The sequence below is a fragment of the Dreissena polymorpha genome, chromosome 1, assembly GCF_020536995.1.
Source record: "Dreissena polymorpha isolate Duluth1 chromosome 1, UMN_Dpol_1.0, whole genome shotgun sequence".
Classification (NCBI taxonomy): Eukaryota; Metazoa; Mollusca; class Bivalvia; order Myida; family Dreissenidae; genus Dreissena; species Dreissena polymorpha.
The window spans coordinates 171,349,218-171,368,738 of NC_068355.1; the positions used below are offsets into that span (position 1 = coordinate 171,349,218).

The following is a 19,521-nucleotide window of genomic DNA, read 5'->3' on the forward strand; positions in this document are numbered from 1 at the left end:
TATGCATGCAAATGGAGCGATACATATACACAAATGGAGCGTTACATATACACAAATGGAGCGATACATATACACAAATGGAGCGATACATAAACACAAATGGAGCGATACATATACACAAATGGAGCGATACATATACACAAATGGAGCGATACATATACACAAATGGAGCGATACATAAACACAAATGGAGCGATACATATACACAAATGGAGCGATACATAAACACAAATGGAGCGATACATATACACAAATGGAGCGATACATAAACACAAATGGAGCGATACATATACACAAATGGAGCGATACATATACACAAATGGAGCGATACATATACACAAATGGAACGATACATAAACACAAATGGAGCGATACATATACACAAATGGAGCGATACATAAACACAAATGGAGCGATACATATACACAAATGGAGCGATACATATACACAAATGGAGCGATACATATACAACAGAAATGTCTAGAAGAGTGCGATGACTCACAGCATGTACGGAGCAAACTGGATGCAATTTAACAATTCGTATCTCGACGAGAATTAATTCATCAAAAACTGACATTATGTCATTCTTATAAAAACTAACGAATAAATAGTTACTATTGTTCAATATTTCTGTGATGTGTATATAGTGCCTTTTTGTTTTTTGTATCTATGTGATGTTTCTTACATATAAAAAACGAACGAACTCATTTATATATCTTTATATTCAATTTGTTTGAAGTATATATAACTAATTTTTTATTTACTAATTGAAAATATATAGTTTAATTCTGGTTCTTATTTATTCATAAGTAGAAAGTAGTACGGAGTTTAGATAGAATGAATACTCTTCCACTGGAGATACAATTAATCTGCTGCAGACTAATATAACTAAAACATTATATTTCAAATCGTTTGGTTCGAATTTTGGATGCCTCGAACTTTTCTTCTTGGTACATGCGAGTTCGAGCTATCGGGTTTTGACTGTATTCAGTAAGAGATTTTATACAATTTTGTATCACACGAGCATTAACTGTTATAAAAGGGCCTTTTCGCGTTTTGGTAAATTGACAAAAATTAAAAAAGTGGTTTCGGATTCGAACATTTTCGTTGTAGTCTTATTTGTGAGGAAACAGTAATACTGAACATTTACCATGCTCGAAAATATCCATTATATGCATCTTTTGACGATTTCAAAACCTGAAAATAAAGCGTTGCAACGCGAAACGATTGAATTATTTGGAGAGTTCTGTTGTAGCATTGATGGATTTATAAAAAAAAAAACACTGGTCATTTTAAACAAGACAACAGACAAGTCATTGATATAATGCATTATACTAATATTTTTATTTGATTATAAGATATTTTAATATAAGATTAGACTATTAGATTAGATTCAATTATGTTATATTTTGATATAATATTAGATTATTATAAGATAAGATTATAATTTTATTATAATATATTTTGTTCCAACAATATATATTTATTACCAAATGAAATAAATCATAGTACCAAATAAGCATGAATATAGATTGTATATAAGTTCATCCTGTTTAACAGATGTGATAACTAATGACCCATACTTCATTGTTTAATCCTGTTGTATTAGTTATTGTATGTATGCATATATATATAACACAAAAAACTGTAAAGTTTACGTGAATAAAATATGTTCTGTTCTGCTCATTATATTTTGTGAAACTACGAGGATTATTTTTATAAAATCTAAAATACATCCCGAATTGTCTGAGAACGGATGGTCGAGCGGTCTTAAAGGTAGACTTTTACACCAGGACTCCAAGGATCAGTGGTTCGAGCCCAGTTGAGGTTTAATCTTTTTTTCTTTTTTTAATTTCATTCTTGTTGTTTTTTACTGGAGCTTTTTAGATCCAATGTTTAAATTTATCAATATAAAGCATTTAATGACAAACTTCAATACATGCCAAAATCTGTGAAAAGGCCCCTTTAAATAATTTGAATACTTGTGCTATAACACAGGAATAAAGGGAAGTAATGGAATGTAGTTAAACATAAGCCAGTCTGTATGAATCGTTCCCCTTGTGTTAACTATTGATACGTTGAATTACTATTTGAAAATGATTTTAGCTTCAGACAAAACAAAAACAATATCTTGGTGTCTTTTTCGATATATCTTTTTCCTCGTAATTACAAATAATCATAATTTATATAAATAAAATATTGAATCTCACATGACTAGAACAACTAACATAGAGAATGTCCCACTGAACCGAACATAATTGCGATATGAAGAGGAGACGAAAGAAATACCATACAAATTAGGGACGAAATTAATCAGATACGAAGAGGAGGCGAACAATGTGCTCAGCGAAAGGAAATGTTTAAAACTGCTTTATTTTAAGTCAATACACTGTTATTTATTGTAGATTGTCTACTTACTTTTCTGATCTTCGAATGACACTGAAATTGACTTCTCAGAGAATGAAATATAAAGGGTCATCTACACTGTAAATTCTTTTTTTAAACGGGTTCTCTTAAATATAACGACTTTCATTAAAATGCGTGTACTGCACATTTTTCATGAATTTTACGACACATTTTTGAAATGGAGAATTTTCTTTTTGTTCCTTGTCGTATGGACCCTACACAGAGTTGTCGGCCTTGTCGCACGGAGAGTATACAGAGTCGAGACCCTTGTCCTACAACCCTGAACAGAGTGGTGGCCATGTCGTAGGGACCCTACACAGAGTTGTCGGGCTTGTCGCACGGAGTCTACACAGAGTCGTTATCCTTATTGCACGACCCTTAACAGAGTGGTGGGCCTTGTCGTTGGGACCCTGCGTTGAGTTGTGGCTCTGTCGCACGGAGTCTATACAGAGTTGTGACCACTGTCGTATAACCCTTAACACAGTGTTGGGCCTGATATGTTGCCTTTGTCGTAGGGACCCTACGAATGGTTGTCGGCCTTGTCGAACGGAGTCTACACAGAGTTGTGCGCTTAGTCGTACGGACCATACACCGACATATGTGCCTTGCCGTACAGACCCTACACAGAGATATGTGCCGTGTCGTAAGGACCGTACACCGAGTTATTGGCCTTGTCGTACAGACCCTACACAGAGTTGTAGGCCTTGTCGTTTGGACTCTATATAGAGTCGTGGGCCTTGTTATAAGGACCCTACACAGAGTTGCGTGCCTTATTGTACCTTGTCCTACTAACCATACACAGAGTTGTGGACCTTGTCATGCGCATCCTACAGAAAGTTGTGTTACTTTTCGTACGGTTAATTATACCATTTTTATTTAAAAAAAAATAAAAACGCAAATAAAATTTCATTTTTTTTGTGCGTCTATACTGATAAACGTTCAACCATTTTGTTTTTCAAAAAATAAATATATAACACAAAATACTAGTGCTTCTTAGTAGCAGGAACACAAAAGTTATGTCGTATCTGTTATTTCCATGGAAAACGTACAGAACAAAGTTGACACTCATCAACTCATGTATTATTTTATGCATTTTTTGTATTTTTATTTTATTTCATTCCATTAAAAGCAATTTGCACATAGACATTTGTAATGTTTACATTGGTATGAATAAAATGCAAGCAAGGCCATGGTGTATCAATTAAACATGACTGGTGTACTAGACTTAAAACGTATACCCTGTAGTGGATAATGCAAAAGGTACCCTGCAGAAGGGCCTTAAGGATGAACGATCGTCAACTTATGGTTCTTTTGTTAGCTTTGTCGTAAAAGCAAAAAAAAAAACAACAAACATAATAATACTTGGTGGGTTAAACGTCACAGATGCTCAAATAAATTCATTTTTTCTATATTTACTTTGCAATCGTTGATGTCAGTTTGGACCATGACCAGGCTTCAATGCAATATTTCACTATTATATTGATTAATAATTCCAACGTCAATTGAAACCACACTATTTTAATAAATTATGTGCGTTATTACTCAAAATATTTACTTTACAAACAAATCATCGGTTCTTGTCGGTATCTTGGTATTATTCTCGATCGTTAATTCATATCTACCTTTGACTTTATACCTAAACATATCCTTGAAACTGTATTTTATAAATAATGCGCGTTGTTCATACCACCATTGTTACTTAATATCTATCTGACAGAATATTAAAAAATATATTGATTGCTAATTAAGTTATTTTTAATTGCTCCAAATATTGACCATAATAAACGTTGAAATTAAGAAAATGCTTACATAAACAATTGATATAATAATAACAATGTCTTAATGGTGGTTTGGGTAAATAATTTAAAAAAACTGAAGAAATAAGTCTAAATAAAAACAAATATATTTTTATTTTTATTTTTAATAATCAAATTGTTAATGTTGACTGCATCTATTATTACTTTCAGATTATGTATTGCTTGTGTTTTGTATATTTTTGATCGATTTTTTGTCACAAAAATGTTAAATAATATATTTTTTGTGTGTATTTTCTTACACGTAGGCTCTTTGTTACAATACAATAAAATAAACACTGACCTTTAAATTTTTTTAATCTATGTTTTATGCGGGCTTACCAGCTTTTACCGCAATATATGTATAATCAGCAAATCCAATACATTTTCTATATTGCATGTCCGAAAAGTGTACATGACAACAAAATGCTACATCTACCAGGCTAGTCATGTCGGAATACTCTTAAATAACCACTTTGCGTTTCCATTTTGTTTTCTTTATTCTAAAAAATATATATGGTATTAAAAAAGTTGATACAAAGAAATAATTCACGGTGTCCCCATTTTTGTTACTTCACATTTGCCACAGATATAGACGTGACAATAATTATTTCAAAAAAGTCTGAAACGATCATACAACCTTTGTTATTTATGCGAGGGGCGATTCTTAAACTGACTTTGAACTGTGTCCACAAAGAACATGGGCGGTGCGCGGTACATTGGGATAGATCAAAGCGGGAATTGTTTGAAGCGTTTACAAAACCTTTAGTCCCCACGTGATAGTATGTAAACACTGTGAACACTCGGTTATCCTCCATTTTAGTGAGAAGATACATCTTGTCAGTTATACGAGCCTCGTTCTGGGAAACGGGGTTTAATGCATATACGTAAAGTATCATCCCAGATAAGGCTGTGCAGTCCGCACACTTTCCGCTTAATTTTTTTGAAAGGAAATATTCTTAGCGAAAAACGATTCAAGCGGAAAGTGTCGTCCCTGATTACCCTGTACTGCAAATGCTAATCTGGGAAGACACAAGCGGAAAGTGTCGTCCCTGATTACCCTGTACTGCAATCAAGCGGAAAGTGTCGTCCCTGATTACCCTGTACTGCAAATGCTAATCTGGGAAGACACAAGCGGAAAGTGTCGTCCCTGATTACCCTGTACTGCAAATGCTAATCTGGGAAGACACTTTACACACATACATGAAGTCCGGTTTACAGAGAGCGAAGCTTAAATTCACTTCCTATTACCTTCCTGTCGGCGGTCAATAATTAAGAATGCGTTAATATACTGTTAAGGGCATTCATTTTCCATTGTTTTCGTCCCTGAAGAATCGCGAATTGTTAATTCTTCTTATAAACTCATGCTCACTCGTGCTCGTGCTTTATCATGACCTATCGCGTTTGAGGCTGGTATTTACTTTAAATGTTTTGACGGCTAAAGTTTATGTTTGTGTGAAAGCTGAACAATGGGGCTTACTTGTCAGGTCCAGACATATAGCGAGTAGGTTGAGTTAAGCCATGCTGAGTCCGTACGTAGATGCACAATGTTTTGTATAAGATTCAATAGTGGTGATGAACAATGAGATATATTGTTGTTACTACGTAACGCATACAGTCAATAAGGTCAGACGTCGGTCCCGTTGTTTTCTCTTTTTATCCGATTGAATATAAGTGTGAACTGTCATCAATTAAACAGCCGAGTGCGAGGACACACTATAGAGCTTAATAATAACGCACGGACATAGGCGCTTCTCGAGACGCCAGTAACAGTGTGGGAAACATTGCATGTGTTAAAGGGGCCGTCCAACTGATTTTGGCATGTATTGAAGCAGGTCATTAAATGCGTTATATTGATAAATTTAAACATTTGACCTAAAAATCTTCAGTAAAAACAAGAATACAATTTTAAAAAAAAAGGAAAAAAGTAACCCTCAACAGGGCTCGAACCACTGACCCCTGGAGTCCTTGAGAAAAAAGTCTCCCGCCTAGGCAACTCGATCATCCATGCTCATGCTAAGAGCGGATGTTTTTTTTTACCTATATAAGCAATCCTCGTAGTTTCCCAAAATATAACGACAATAACAGAACTTTCCAAATTATTCAATCGTTTTGCGTCGCACGACGCCTTATAATTTTAAGGTTAACAAATCGTCAAAAGATGCATATAATGGGTATTTAAGAGCATGGTAAATGGTCAGTATTACTATTTCCTAAAAAATATCATAACAAAAACGAAAATTTGCGAATCTGAAACAACTTTTTTTATTTTGTCAATTTACCAATCTGTTGGACGGCCCGTTTAATACTTTGTATCAGATCATCTGAAAATTACAAAATGTTTATAAATGCATTCGCTTAACTTTTACGTCGATAAAAAAAAATAGGAAAATAAAAAAATATACAACAACAACTTCAATAAACGAGCCTTACAATAGGGTAACTTCAAAGATATGAACACGACCCAACGTTAATTATGTTTATATTGAGAAAAGCACCTGGATTACATCAGAAGCGTTAATTCAAGCTGAGCCAATAACTTACATATGCGCAAAAAATAAATTATCTTAAAATAAATGCAAAGTTATGAAGTGGGGAGATTTTGAATGAAGCTAGTTTAAATACTTAAACGTGAGAAAACTTAACATCATATTCATGCACGAAAAGTCGTTGGTAAAATGCTTTTAACAGATGCGGTCGGGAAAATTCTTGTAATAGATGGAATGGGTGAAATTCAAGGGGGAGTAGTTCAAATGCGTGTTATATAAGGGTCTTAGAAAACTGGGCATGATGCATATGCGTAAAGTGTCAAACCAAATTAGCCTGTGCAATCCGCATTTTTTTTATTTTCGCTAAGAAAAGACTTCATTTAAACGAAAAATGTCATAAAAGCGGACACTTTACGCACATGCATTATGCCCAGTTTTCTCAGAAAGCGACTCAACTGCTTGCAACAGGAGGCGTCGGAAAAATTCTTGTAACGGATGGGATGATTGTAACATGCGGTGTCGGTGAAATGCTTGTAACGGGCGGGATGATTGTAACATGCGGTGTCGGTGAAATTTTTGTAACGGGTGCGATAATTATAACATGCGGTGTCGGTGAAATGCCTGTAACAGGTGGGATGATTGAAACATGCGGTGTCGGTGAAATGCTTGTAACGGGACGAATGAAACATGCGGTGTCGGTGAAATGCTTGTAACGGGCGGTATGATTGTATCATGCGGTGTCGGTGAAATGCTTGTAACGGGCGGGATGATTGTAACATGCGGTGTCGGTGAAATTCTTGTAACGGGTGGGATGATTGTAACATGCGGTGTCGGTGAAATGCTTGTAACAGGTGGGATGATTGTAACATGCGGTGTCGGTAAAATGCTTGTAACGGGTGGGATGATTGAAACATGCGGTGTTGGTGAACTGTTTGTAACGGGTGGGATGATTGAAACATGCGGTGTCGGTGAAATGCTTGTAAAGGGCGGGATGATTGTAACATGCGGTGTCGGTGAAATGCTTGTAACGGGTGGAATGATTGAAACATGCGGTGTCGGTGAGATGCTTGTAACGGGCGGGATGATTGTAACATGCGGTTTCAGTGAAATTCTTGTAACGGGCGGGATGATTGTAACATGCGGTGTCGGTGAAATGCTTGTTACAGGAGGGCGGTTGACATTCTTGGAACTGACTGGGTTCTTGTTTTGCTTATTATAGGTAAGCTTGAAGAAATGCTTGTTACATGATAGGTACACACATTCATGTTGTAGGGGGAGAGTATAAAATTGCTGTTATCGTAAGTATTGTTGGAATGCCTGTGACAGGAATGGAGTGCTGTGAAATTGGATTGATAAAATGCTTGCATCAGAAGGGGTCGGTAAAAATCTTGTTACTGGAAGGTGAGTGTATTTCTTGGACAAATATTAAAAACATAATATGTTGGCAAATTGCATTCACCAGGAGAGGTCATTGAACGTCTATTTACACTAGGTGTCAGTGAAATGCTTGTAGCATAAAGTTTCGATGAAATGCTTGTAGCATAAACTTTCGGTGAAATGCGTGTAACATAAAGTTTTGGTGAAATGCTTGCAGCATAAAGTTTCGGTGCAATGCTTGTAACACAAAATTTCGGTGAAATGCCAGAAACATAAAGTTTCGGTGAAATTCTTTTTACATAAATTTTCGGTGAAATACTTGTATCATAAAGTTTCAGTGAAATAATTGTTACATAAAGTTTCAGTGAAATGCTTGTGAGATAAAGTTCCGGTGAAACGCTTGTAACACAAAGTTTCGGTAAAATGCTCGTAGCACAAAGTTTTGATGAAATGATTATAACAAAAAGCTTTGGTGAAATGCTTGTAACACAAAATTTCGATGAAATGCTTGTAACATAACGTTTCGGTAAAATGCTTGTAACATAACGTTTCGGTAAAATGCTTGTTTCATAAAGTTTCGATATATGTTTGTAACATAAACTTTCGGTGAAATGCTAGTAACATACATTTTCGGTGAAATGCTTGTAAAATAAAGTTTCGGTGAAATGCTTGTAACCTAAAGTTTAGGTGTCATGCTTGTAACATAAAGTTTCGGTGTCGTGCTTGTAACATAGAATTTAGGTGAAATGCTTGTAAAATAAAGTTTCGGTGAAATGCTTGTAACATATAGTTTCGGTGTCATGCTTGTAACATAAAGTTTCAGTGCAATGCTTGTAAACAAAGTTTCGGTGAAATGCTTGTAGCATAAAACTTCGTTGTCATGCTTGTAACATAAAGTTTCGGTGTCATGTTTGTAACATAAAGTTTCGGCGACATGCTTTGGGCATGAAGACGTGAAATGTTTGTATACAATTTTGGTGTTATGCTTGTAACATAAAGTTTCGGTGTCATGCTTGTATCATAAAGTTTCGGTGACATGCTTGGGACAGGAACATTCGGTGAACTGCTTGTTACAAAAAGTTTTGGTGAAATGCTTGTCCAATACAGTTTTAGTGAAATGCTTGTAACATACAGTTGCGGTGTAATGCTTGTAACATAAAGTTTTGGTGTCATGCTTGTAACATAACGCTTCTGTGAAATGCTTGTAACATAAAGTTTTGGTGTCATGCTTGTAAAATAAATTTTCGGTGTCATGCTTTTAACATAAAGTTTCGGTTAAATGCTAGTAAAATAAAGTTTCGGTGAATTGCTTGTAACATAGAGTTTCTGTGTCATGCTTGTAACATAAAGTTTCGGTGAAATGCTTGTTTTATAAAGTTTCTGTGTCATGCTTTTAACATAACGTTTCTGTAAAATGCTTGTAACATTAAGTTAGGAGAAATGCTCTTAACATAAAGTTTCTGTGGCATGCTTGTAACATAAAGTTTCGGTGTCATGCTTGTAACATAAAGTTCCGGTGACATGCTTGGGGCAGGAAGATTCGGTTACATGCTTGTAAAAGGATGGTTATTACTATTTTGTCTTTGATGACTTTACATTACCCTTATCAGCACATATGTACTTAATTTAATACGTTATCTTTTAAAATAATGAAGGGTATGTCAAACACAATATTTTAAACACACCAATACACTGAATGAATGGATCAGAAATGTTGCTTTGTTGACGTACTTAATGTAAAATACTCTATATCTCTGATACCATTACTGCATGCATGTTTAATCGGGTCGATCTCAATCGCTCACATTACCAAACCACTTCACGATTGCATGCAGTACTTTGATAGTAAACCACTTATGCTCTTAAGTAGTCCATACTAAAATTACACACATATGATTTTTCCTGATGTGCTGTTTTATTGTTAGATTATTAATTTAGAAAAATGTGTCGTAAATTATGTCATAAATGTGTTTTCTTTGACACGATCATATTCAAGATGCATATGACAATGAGTCAAAAAACATTTGAATTGATGAATGGTTTGTTGAAAAGTCTATGTCCGATAACTGGAGTAGAATAAGGCTTTACTATTTATTAAAAGTTATATTATCTTTAAATAATGTCCCGTCAGGAAGACAGCTTATGCTATTGTATGTGATGCTAAACCAATGTGCTTTGTATACAGAGACTTTATACATTTATATGTACAAATATGATATATACCGCCTCCGTACCGGTACTTTGGATAATAATTGAACACAAAACTTTGATTTATTGCAATTACATTTATTAAATTCGGATGCTTCCCAGTCTCAAAGAAACTTAATAATATACCGATGTTTATTTCTCGAACATTTCGTATTGATCAAAATTATATACATTATTTTTTTATGTTAATAACATTGAATACAACTGTTTTGGCTGGCGAAATTTTTTTTTACGATAACAATAAATAAAGAAGGTAATAATTATGATAAAGGTAAACCCAAGCCGCGCCGCACATTTTTCATCATACAATGTACTTTATGACTATATTTTATTTGGTATTTAATAAGTTGTCAAATGAAACCTACATTAATATATGGTGTCACTGAAACGTCAATGTATGACCTTAACGTGATTATAAAATAGCTACACGTTGCTCATAAAACGCACACGGATCCCTGCATTGCCTGCATGTATTTCTAATTAATACACGACACGACATCACAGTGTCACCATTTTATAATAAGTAATTAATATGGACCGTGCTCTGTGATAAAGGGGTTTAATGCATGTGCGTTAAGTGACGACCCAGATTACCATGTCCAGTCCGCACCGGATAATCAGGGATGAAGCTTTCCGCTTTTATGATTTGTTCGTTTCAAGAAAGTCTCTTCTTCGCAAAGTTTAGGCGCAAAGTGTCGTCCCTTATAATCCTGTGCGGACTGCACAGGCAAAACTGGGACGACACTTTACGCACATGCTAGTTAAATTAAATAGCAATTTAATATAATTTAAATTCTGTTTTGAGTAATATTGCTATGTTGTTAATGTTTTACTCATGTGTGTCAGTGATAAGTTTTTCGCTTATTCGTAGCTTCGGCGCGCCATATAGTCGGTTTAAACCCCAAATGTTTTGCACTGGCGTTTCCCCAGCGGAGACCCATGTTTCACTGTGTTCTGTCGTATGGTACCGGTATGTATTGGCCTGTATTGTATAGGCAATAAGTAACTTGCCTTAAATAATGATAGACTAACAAGTATTTGTACAAATTTCCGTCCTGATAAGATGTATTGAGGTGTATTATTCCAATAACTGCAGATATTTTATTTGAGTTCGTTCGTCTTTAGTACATTTGCTATGCAAATATGCCCATAAGGATAGGATTAACTTGGTTTCATTAAACAACTTTCAACCAAACTACTTACCGTGGCTACAATTAAATTTAGCACGTTTTGGTAGATAACCAAAGTCCATATAGACGCTGTTCACTATTCAAACGTTTGGGCTGACTAAACTGTTCACCTTCCTCTTATTAACTCGTCACAAATATGCAAACGTGCGCTGTTAAGACTTACTTACTTTGGTAGCAACTGATGTATGTTGGAAAAACTGCTAATGAAAGCTCCAATCTCAGTTGCGAAAACAAACGTTCAGGAATTCATTGAGTGTTACAGGTAGGTGGAATACGTTTTGTGCGGATGGCTAGATATGAGTTATTGAATAATTGACTGTATATTATTTGTCTCAGTGTGTTGGAAAACTTGTTTGCTGAACTTTTTTTTGCATGTTTTAATCAATATGGAACTCGCAAATGAATTGATCCATGGAAAGTTCCTATTTAAATGCAAGTTTAGTTTGAATACAAGTATATGACATAATTCATCATTGATTAAAATGATTGGTTAAGTAGGAATACATGTACACATTTCTAATGATATGTCATATACTCCCTTAGGAAAAACAAGGAGAAAATTCAAGTAAAACATAGAAATATACTTAAATGTAACCATCAGTATAAATAAGAACACTTTTGGCTGGCTGGACTAATTTGAGACGATTATGCTTGTTTTGTTTAAATATCATGTTCAACACGTAAAAAATACTTTAATGAGTCGCGTTCTGAGAAAACTGGGCATAATGCATGTGCGTTAAGTGTCACACTTTCCGCCTCTACTGGATTTTCGTATATAAGAGACTTCCTTTAAACGAAAAATACCATAAAAGCGGAAACTGTCGTCCCTGATTAGCCTGTGCGGACTACACAGGCTAATCTGGGATGACACTTTACACACATGCATTAAGCCCCGTTTTCTCAGAACGCGTCTCAAATGTTCAGCCTGTCGACACATACACATCGATATTGCAGCATCGGCAATGTATGCAGAGATTTCATGTCTAATTGCTGGTGAAACAATATGTGTCTGTACTTTTAATTCTTTTTCATTGTATTATAATTAATCCATTGTCAGTTCCGATGCTTCAATTTTTTTGGTTAAAACATTGGTTAGGCAAACTTCAGTAAAAGTATTGACTATGAACAATTCTTTTTAAATCTGACTTAATTCTAATTTCCAAATATTAATCGCATTATGTTGTTAATTATCATACAGCACTCAAGAAATAATAACAAAAAAAACTTATTCAAACTGTGAATCGATGACTTTTTGTTTTTTCGTCTCCTCAAAATTTGAAGCGTTTTTAACCGCAAGAACGTATCGACTAATTTTAATAAATGCACATTTAATTTAATGAGTAAGACTTGGAATTATAGTTTAGATTCTTTAAGCTTGTCAAAGAAATAACAAGAATGTGAAAGTATTTTAGTTGTGTGTGTATGTTATGCATGATGTACTGCAATAATGCATGCGTACCAAAAATATATTGATGAATTTACATTTAATAGTTCACAACTATAATCGCCGTCGTATAACAATTTTCAATTCACAATGCTGAAGCAACCTTTGTGATTGCCCGTTTTATATGAATTTGAGCTGTGCTCGTTGAAAAACGGGGATTCGTGCATTTTCGTAAGTGTCGTCCCATATTAGTATGTGCTGTCCGAACAGGCTTATCAGGCACGACACTTTCCGAATTTATACAATTTTCCGTTTAATGGAAGTCTCTTCTAAGCAAAATCCTGCACATGCTTATTTGGGACGACATATTACGCACAGGCATTGAACCCCGTTTTGCAAGAAAGAGACTCATTTACATTTCTTGTTTAGCTGATTCAAACGGCGGTTAGTTTTTTACCCTCCTTATCTTTAATCTATGTTCCGCGTTCACTTATCAAGCCAGAAGTTGACGTGAATGTAACCAGGGCGCTGCGGATTGATACACACGTATGTTGATGCTTACCATATGGTCGTTTCTGCCAGCTGGTTTGCTTGCGTCCATTTCTGTATTTGCTTTACGTCTACAACCAGCACCTGCTATGTCTTATTGTATATCTACAAAAAACGTGGGTCAAACGGTTTAACGTGATTTTAATCCAACGGAATTAATTGACTATTTAAGAGATACAAATTCTTTTTAAAGGTATGTACATGTATAAATATTAAATTATAAATGTATGGCTACTGTACTCTTTTTACGTATTTAAAATTTGAGTCAAGGTGATTTATTTACAGATAGGCAAAGTGAAAATCTTATATTTTAGTTAAAAGTTTTCTATGAACAGATTGGTAAATTGACAATTTGTAAAACTTATGTAAAGCTGGAAACTAAACACTTTATTTTCAAGTAGCGACTCAGTAAACCATTAACAAAAATAATTCAGCATTTAGTCAATTGTAAGATGAATGGAAATCATTGTAAATATTGAAGCTTATTTATGTCGATATAAACTATGCTGCTGGAACATTTAAAATCTTAAAATGAATACAAACAGCAACAACACCAATAACAAAATTCATTACAGCAATAAAGCTTTCTCATTAATACTCATTGCTAAATGATCCTTAGAAATAAACCGACAGTTTTTTAAAGACATTATAATTACTCATATATTTATTTTCCTGTAAACTAATGCCTGTGTGAAATGTGTCTGTCATTTTCAATACTTATGAATTCAACCAATACAAAGTGTACATAAATTATCAATAACAACATGATATAAACTGAACAATGTAATCAATCACGATCGTTATTTATAATATCAGTCGACGAAATGAAAACAATATGTTAAAATTTGATGTAATGAATTTCACATGTCGTAAAATAATTACATTGCTCAGTTAGAAAGACATCAATTATACAACATAATTATGAACATTTCCGAATGAGACACAACATGCACAAATCACATTAAAGTAACCTTGCACATTATCATAAAATATCATTTACAATTATTCACGCGCCTTTACTGTACGAACAAATGCGTAATTAACAAAATGACGCAATATAGGCTCCACAACGATCACTATTTTACATTATATCAAGTTCGCAATATGTATTATGGGTGTCTTTTTCTCGTCGACGTCGTTGTCGTTCTTAGTCGTCATCCTTAACTTAATCGTTCGCATACGGTTACATTATTAAAAATTCGTAAGAAATTTTACTTAAAGTCAAACTTAAAATGTATACAAAGTGCGGCGCAAATCCTTGGCATGATACTTATCTTGTATCTGTTCAATGTTAAAGGCAGATTTAGCAAACAGTTTAGTCCCGTTGAGGGAAAATTGGGCTTAATGCACGTTTACAGGCTCATCAGGGACAATGCTTTCCGCATCGTTTGGATTTTTTTTGTAGAAGCGACATCATGTCAAAAGGCGAATTTCATATAACAAAAGAAGTGTTGTCCGTGACTGAACATGAATTAAGCACAGTTTGCCCAGGACGGAGCTCGATAAAAACACAAACTTGCCAAACGTAAATCTTTTTTTCCATATTTCTGTACAATAAATTTTGCTCATTTGAACATATATATTGAATAAGCAAGAAATATTTTTTATTAATGTATACGTGCATATATAATATTTACATATATGATTGTAAATACGATGTGACAAATGGAATTAATAGATTATAGGTACACAAGTGTTGTTATTTCATCTCAGAAAAAAAACAACAACAGAAAATAGCAATTTGTCGGCTTAAGTCGGGTTTAAAAAAATCAATTAAAATGAAACGCAGAAGGTTAATACTTATTTTCAACAAAGAAATTTCCTTTGATGTATCATTGATTTAAAAATATTTTTCATACTGTAGAAAAGGAAAATTGTGACTGTGAAAATTTAGAGACTTGTTAATACTTTTTCGATTTTTTAAATGTGTTAACAACACTATAATATTTGATAGTACAAAATAATATAGAGAGCGAAAAAAGTTAATTGAATTTTTTTTTCCTGTTGTTCAACTCGAAACCTGGTTTTCTCGCCCTTCAAGCGATCAATCTACTTCTACACCACATTAACATTTAATTCATTAAAACGCGTATTGAGTTCTTTATCTTTTATATTTCGACCAAATTTTCTTAGTTTTACTCACATATGGGGAAATCGTTTGGAGTAACGACGTAAGGCAGTGTAAAACAATGATCATAACTGGTTTAAATCCTTAATACTAGCTCCTTCTACCATACGTAAACTCGTTACTTATCTGATTCCTTTTAATTTGTGAGTTTAACACACTTAATTAGAAATTAATTGCGTGTGTATTCAAAATATAATGCAGATTCCATTAAACTATGTGATTTAAGTTTATGCTTTCCGATGGCTTATAGAGAAATATCAGTTAATTAAAACTGATATTTCACTGTTTCAAACAGTAAAAAATAACAGTGAAAATAATCAATAATTTTCATTGTTTAACCGTATCTATTTAAGATATCTTTGATTTCCCCATTGGTACCCCCAATTTTACCAAGAACACCTACTCTGCATTGAATGTTTATACAAACATACAGATGAGCTTTCTTTGAACATACATGTAATAACATTTTGGGGCACCCAATGGGGAATTACATTGTCTGGAATGGCAAAAATACAAAAAAGATCATGTGTAAGCATAAAATATTTATTTTTTTATTTCCACACGCGCCACTCGTGACCATATAGTTGTTTATGATCACTCTTTAATTAAAATCGATATTCTACCAAATCCAACAAATATCCTCTATGTTTTCGTTTTATAACACATATTTGCGCAGTCGATATTAATTTAAATTTTACAATAACTAAAACAAATAATATTTTCAAATTATATGTTGGTTTTCCACCAATATATAAAAACAATCACGATTGACAATTCGTGAAAGTCATCAATTGAAAAGAAATACCCGACAGTTTGTATATGCTTGACGTAGTAACATAAAATAAAAATTATTTTTTAAATCGCTGTGATATGTTTGTTTAATGCAGTAAGCTGTACTTTCGTTTGAACACGCATCGATTTAAATGCATCGTTAATATTACACATCAAATATATAAGTTGATTCAAGTATGAATTATAAAAACAAGGACGCGTGCAGATTTTATTCATATTTAAATATCATCACAGTTGATTTAACACTGCGGGGAATCACGTGAACACAAAAGTACATCGTTCGCACAATATGGCGGAAAAAGCTCTCGCTTAATGACGAAAATCAAGGTATTCTCATATTTTATAATATCAAAATAAATGATAACTATGCGCAGAGTACCCGCTTAGTCGCCTAATGTACTCTGGTTATTGTCGTTTTTTTTTTATATTTCTGTAGTTTTCTCAAACATTCAGGAACAATAAACAATGGAAATTGTACATCGTCTGAACATACTTTATTTTGACGTGTTTGCAATTCAAGACGACAAACAACGAAATAAATACAACATTTTTTGCTTGATAACATGCTTAGAATATTTCTTACAAGGTTTTGCCCGTTGTTTAAGCTTTTTTAGATCTGTGGCGAGGAATTTGGAAAATAGTACATCGTCTGAATGTTTTTTTGTTTGAATGCATCGTCTGAACGGTTATGAGTACATTATCTGAACTGCTTCTGTTTTTACTTTTAATGCGATGTTTATCATAATAAAATTGTTATGCATTTACAAATTGTAATTGATTTAAACACCCTTTTTCATCTCACATCACAACCTGATTTTATAATGCCTATTGTGTCGGGTGCTGTAACCTTTCGGCGGTTTTTTTGATCACCATGATATAGTTATGTCTGACATAGGAATGAACGTATGCAGGTTGGTTTCGTTGTGATTTTTAACTAAATGTTATTAAATGTTATGATTACAGGATATGGTTTTTCTTTTGCACGTTCAGGGAAAAAGTTCTCAATGAGTGACCCCGCTGACCCTGTGACGGGCCTCACATGGCGCCAAAAGGAGGCTGTGAGGGAGAGCTGGGGGAAACTGAGCTCCGAGTGGAAGACACACGGCGTCGAGTTCTTCATCAGGTATATACTAGATTAGTAACAATAAGTGGGATCACCGAAGAAAGAAGTGCTTTATTGTGAATAAATCTGTTGTTTCAGTGATGCATGTTGTTCTCTGTTTTATCAGATCGCAATTGTGGTTAGGTTAATATGGACTATTCATGTTTCTTCTTTTCATTTCCACAGGCTCTTCAAAACATACCCGTCCATTCTGGCATATTTCAAGACATTTGATGGTATGGATCTTGACGCCATACGCAGCTCATCTAAGCTGCGTGCGCACATGCTGAACTTCAAACACGGAATTACGTCATTCGTGGATAATCTAGATGACGTTGAATGTCTTACGGTTCTCATCCACAAGATGACAGAAAACCATTTCCGGCGGCAAATAACCGTAAATGAATTCCAGGTACAGCCAGATTACTTTATTTACTTAATGCATAGAATGCTTACGAAACAATCCGTCCTGTTTGACCATTTGTATGTTTATCCATATTGTAAACGATGCGTGTTTATACCGTCGTTTTGTTTCAACATATATAAGTTCGTTTTGTAACGCAAACAAAAACTTTTTCGTACTCTTTTTGTTGTACTAATTTAAAAATAAAATTCGAAAATAATTTCGTTGGAATCTGAGTATCTCGAATTGTTCATATTGATTGATTGCTGTATCTTAAATACTTAAACCGAATCGTACATTTTACATTCTTTAAGCTTTGAAAACGTTGGTTTTTCTCAACTCAAGATTCGTTTCATCTTAAATCTAAATACATACGAACACGCCTATTAACGTCGTACATTGTATCGTGCCTAATATAGATGTACACGGCGTAAGTTGTATGCGGCCGAACATAGTATGAAAAGACAAGTAGACTTATCAGCTATGCAAATAATAAAAGCAGCTATATTAAAACATTAATTTCATGATAGTTCGTTTATTTATTCGGTATTTTGAAGAGACCGATTTATCATTTCAAGTCGACAGATTAAGTTCTTAACGGAACGAACATAAAATAACTACTTTCTATTACTACAGTTCATGTGATGAAATTAAAATGCTTTGGTTTCAAAGAATTATCTTATGTGTCTTTTTAATATCTGATAAGTCAAATATAGAATATAGATAACCGAAAGTCAGGACATACGTTTGGCGACACACCTATACCGACAAGTATATGGTATTAGCATTATAATCTGCACACAAGAGACGGTAACTTGTTAGGTGAGTGCACGTATTGTTTACATGAATGACCTTTCGACTCTACAAACAGTATTTGCAGTTATTTGAAATATGATTTCGTCAATGTATGCACCATTTCTTCTGAACTTGTATTCTAGTTTGTTATTTATCAACCCTAAGGTTCGTTCTGCTAATACGAATATACCACATATGTTTGTTTGGGATTTTATTTCATAAAACGGTATGCTGTTTGTTAAATATAGAAGGCATTCAGTAAAAGGAAAACAAAAAAACATCGCAAGAGGTTGGCTGCGCATTCTGTGTGCGCAAGTACTAAAAGGGGAGACAACATCGGAATCTCGAACTCGGGGCAAATTTTTACTGGGTCATTCAGGCAAATAACAACAAATGATTAAACGTCATTTATAATGAATATTATCCATAAGTTAATCCCGAATGTTAACGGATAGTTGTCATATTTATTTATTGTAACATTGATTTCTTAAGTAATGTGACATATATGTGGCAGGTGTTTGTTTCAATCTATGTCGTTTTCAAGATTTATTTATTGAATGAGTCGTTGTCATGCTTTGGACATCTCATTCTTAAACCATTTGTGCCTAGTTGACTCTCACATCCTTCTAAATTGGATCAATTTACTTTCAAAATTATGGATGTCTAGTATATTTATTTCTATATTTAGAATCTTTCTTACAGGAATTCCTTTAAGCTAACAGCGCAGACCCTGATGAGACGCCGCATTTTTTAGACGCTAGGCAATAATGGGTTAAAATGAATAAAACAAGGTTACCATGAGTTTGCATTATCTCGTTCACATAGCTCAATAATAAGATTGAAACGAAAAATGAACGGGGAAACAAAAGTCTTTGTTTGGTTTTATCATTAGTACAGTTTAAAAA

The 19,521-nt window shown here is 34.0% G+C and overlaps 3 protein-coding genes across 19 annotated transcripts in view; 2 read left to right on the forward strand and 1 right to left on the reverse strand.

Annotated features, from left to right (window-relative positions):
* Window positions 1–19,521, forward strand: part of LOC127861061 (uncharacterized) — a 213,379-nt gene that overhangs the window by 162,513 nt on the left and 31,345 nt on the right. The gene's annotated exons all lie outside the window — the stretch shown is intronic.
* The window catches only part of LOC127860886 (uncharacterized), a 201,516-nt gene that overhangs the window by 39,238 nt on the left and 142,757 nt on the right, over window positions 1–19,521 (reverse strand). The window lies entirely within an intron of this gene.
* LOC127861008 (hemoglobin-3-like) overlaps window positions 7,825–19,521 on the forward strand; it is a 370,059-nt gene continuing 358,362 nt past the window's right edge. For 2 of the 3 annotated variants that reach the window (XM_052399399.1, XM_052399395.1), the window contains exons 1-3: window positions 7,825–8,089; window positions 17,307–17,439; window positions 17,605–17,830. In XM_052399399.1, coding sequence (XP_052255359.1) covers window positions 7,933–8,089; window positions 17,307–17,439; window positions 17,605–17,830 — 516 coding nt within the window. In that variant the 5' untranslated portion in view covers window positions 7,825–7,932. The remainder of the gene's footprint in view (window positions 8,090–17,306; window positions 17,440–17,604; window positions 17,831–19,521) is intronic. The other variant, XM_052399349.1, reaches the window with a different exon arrangement.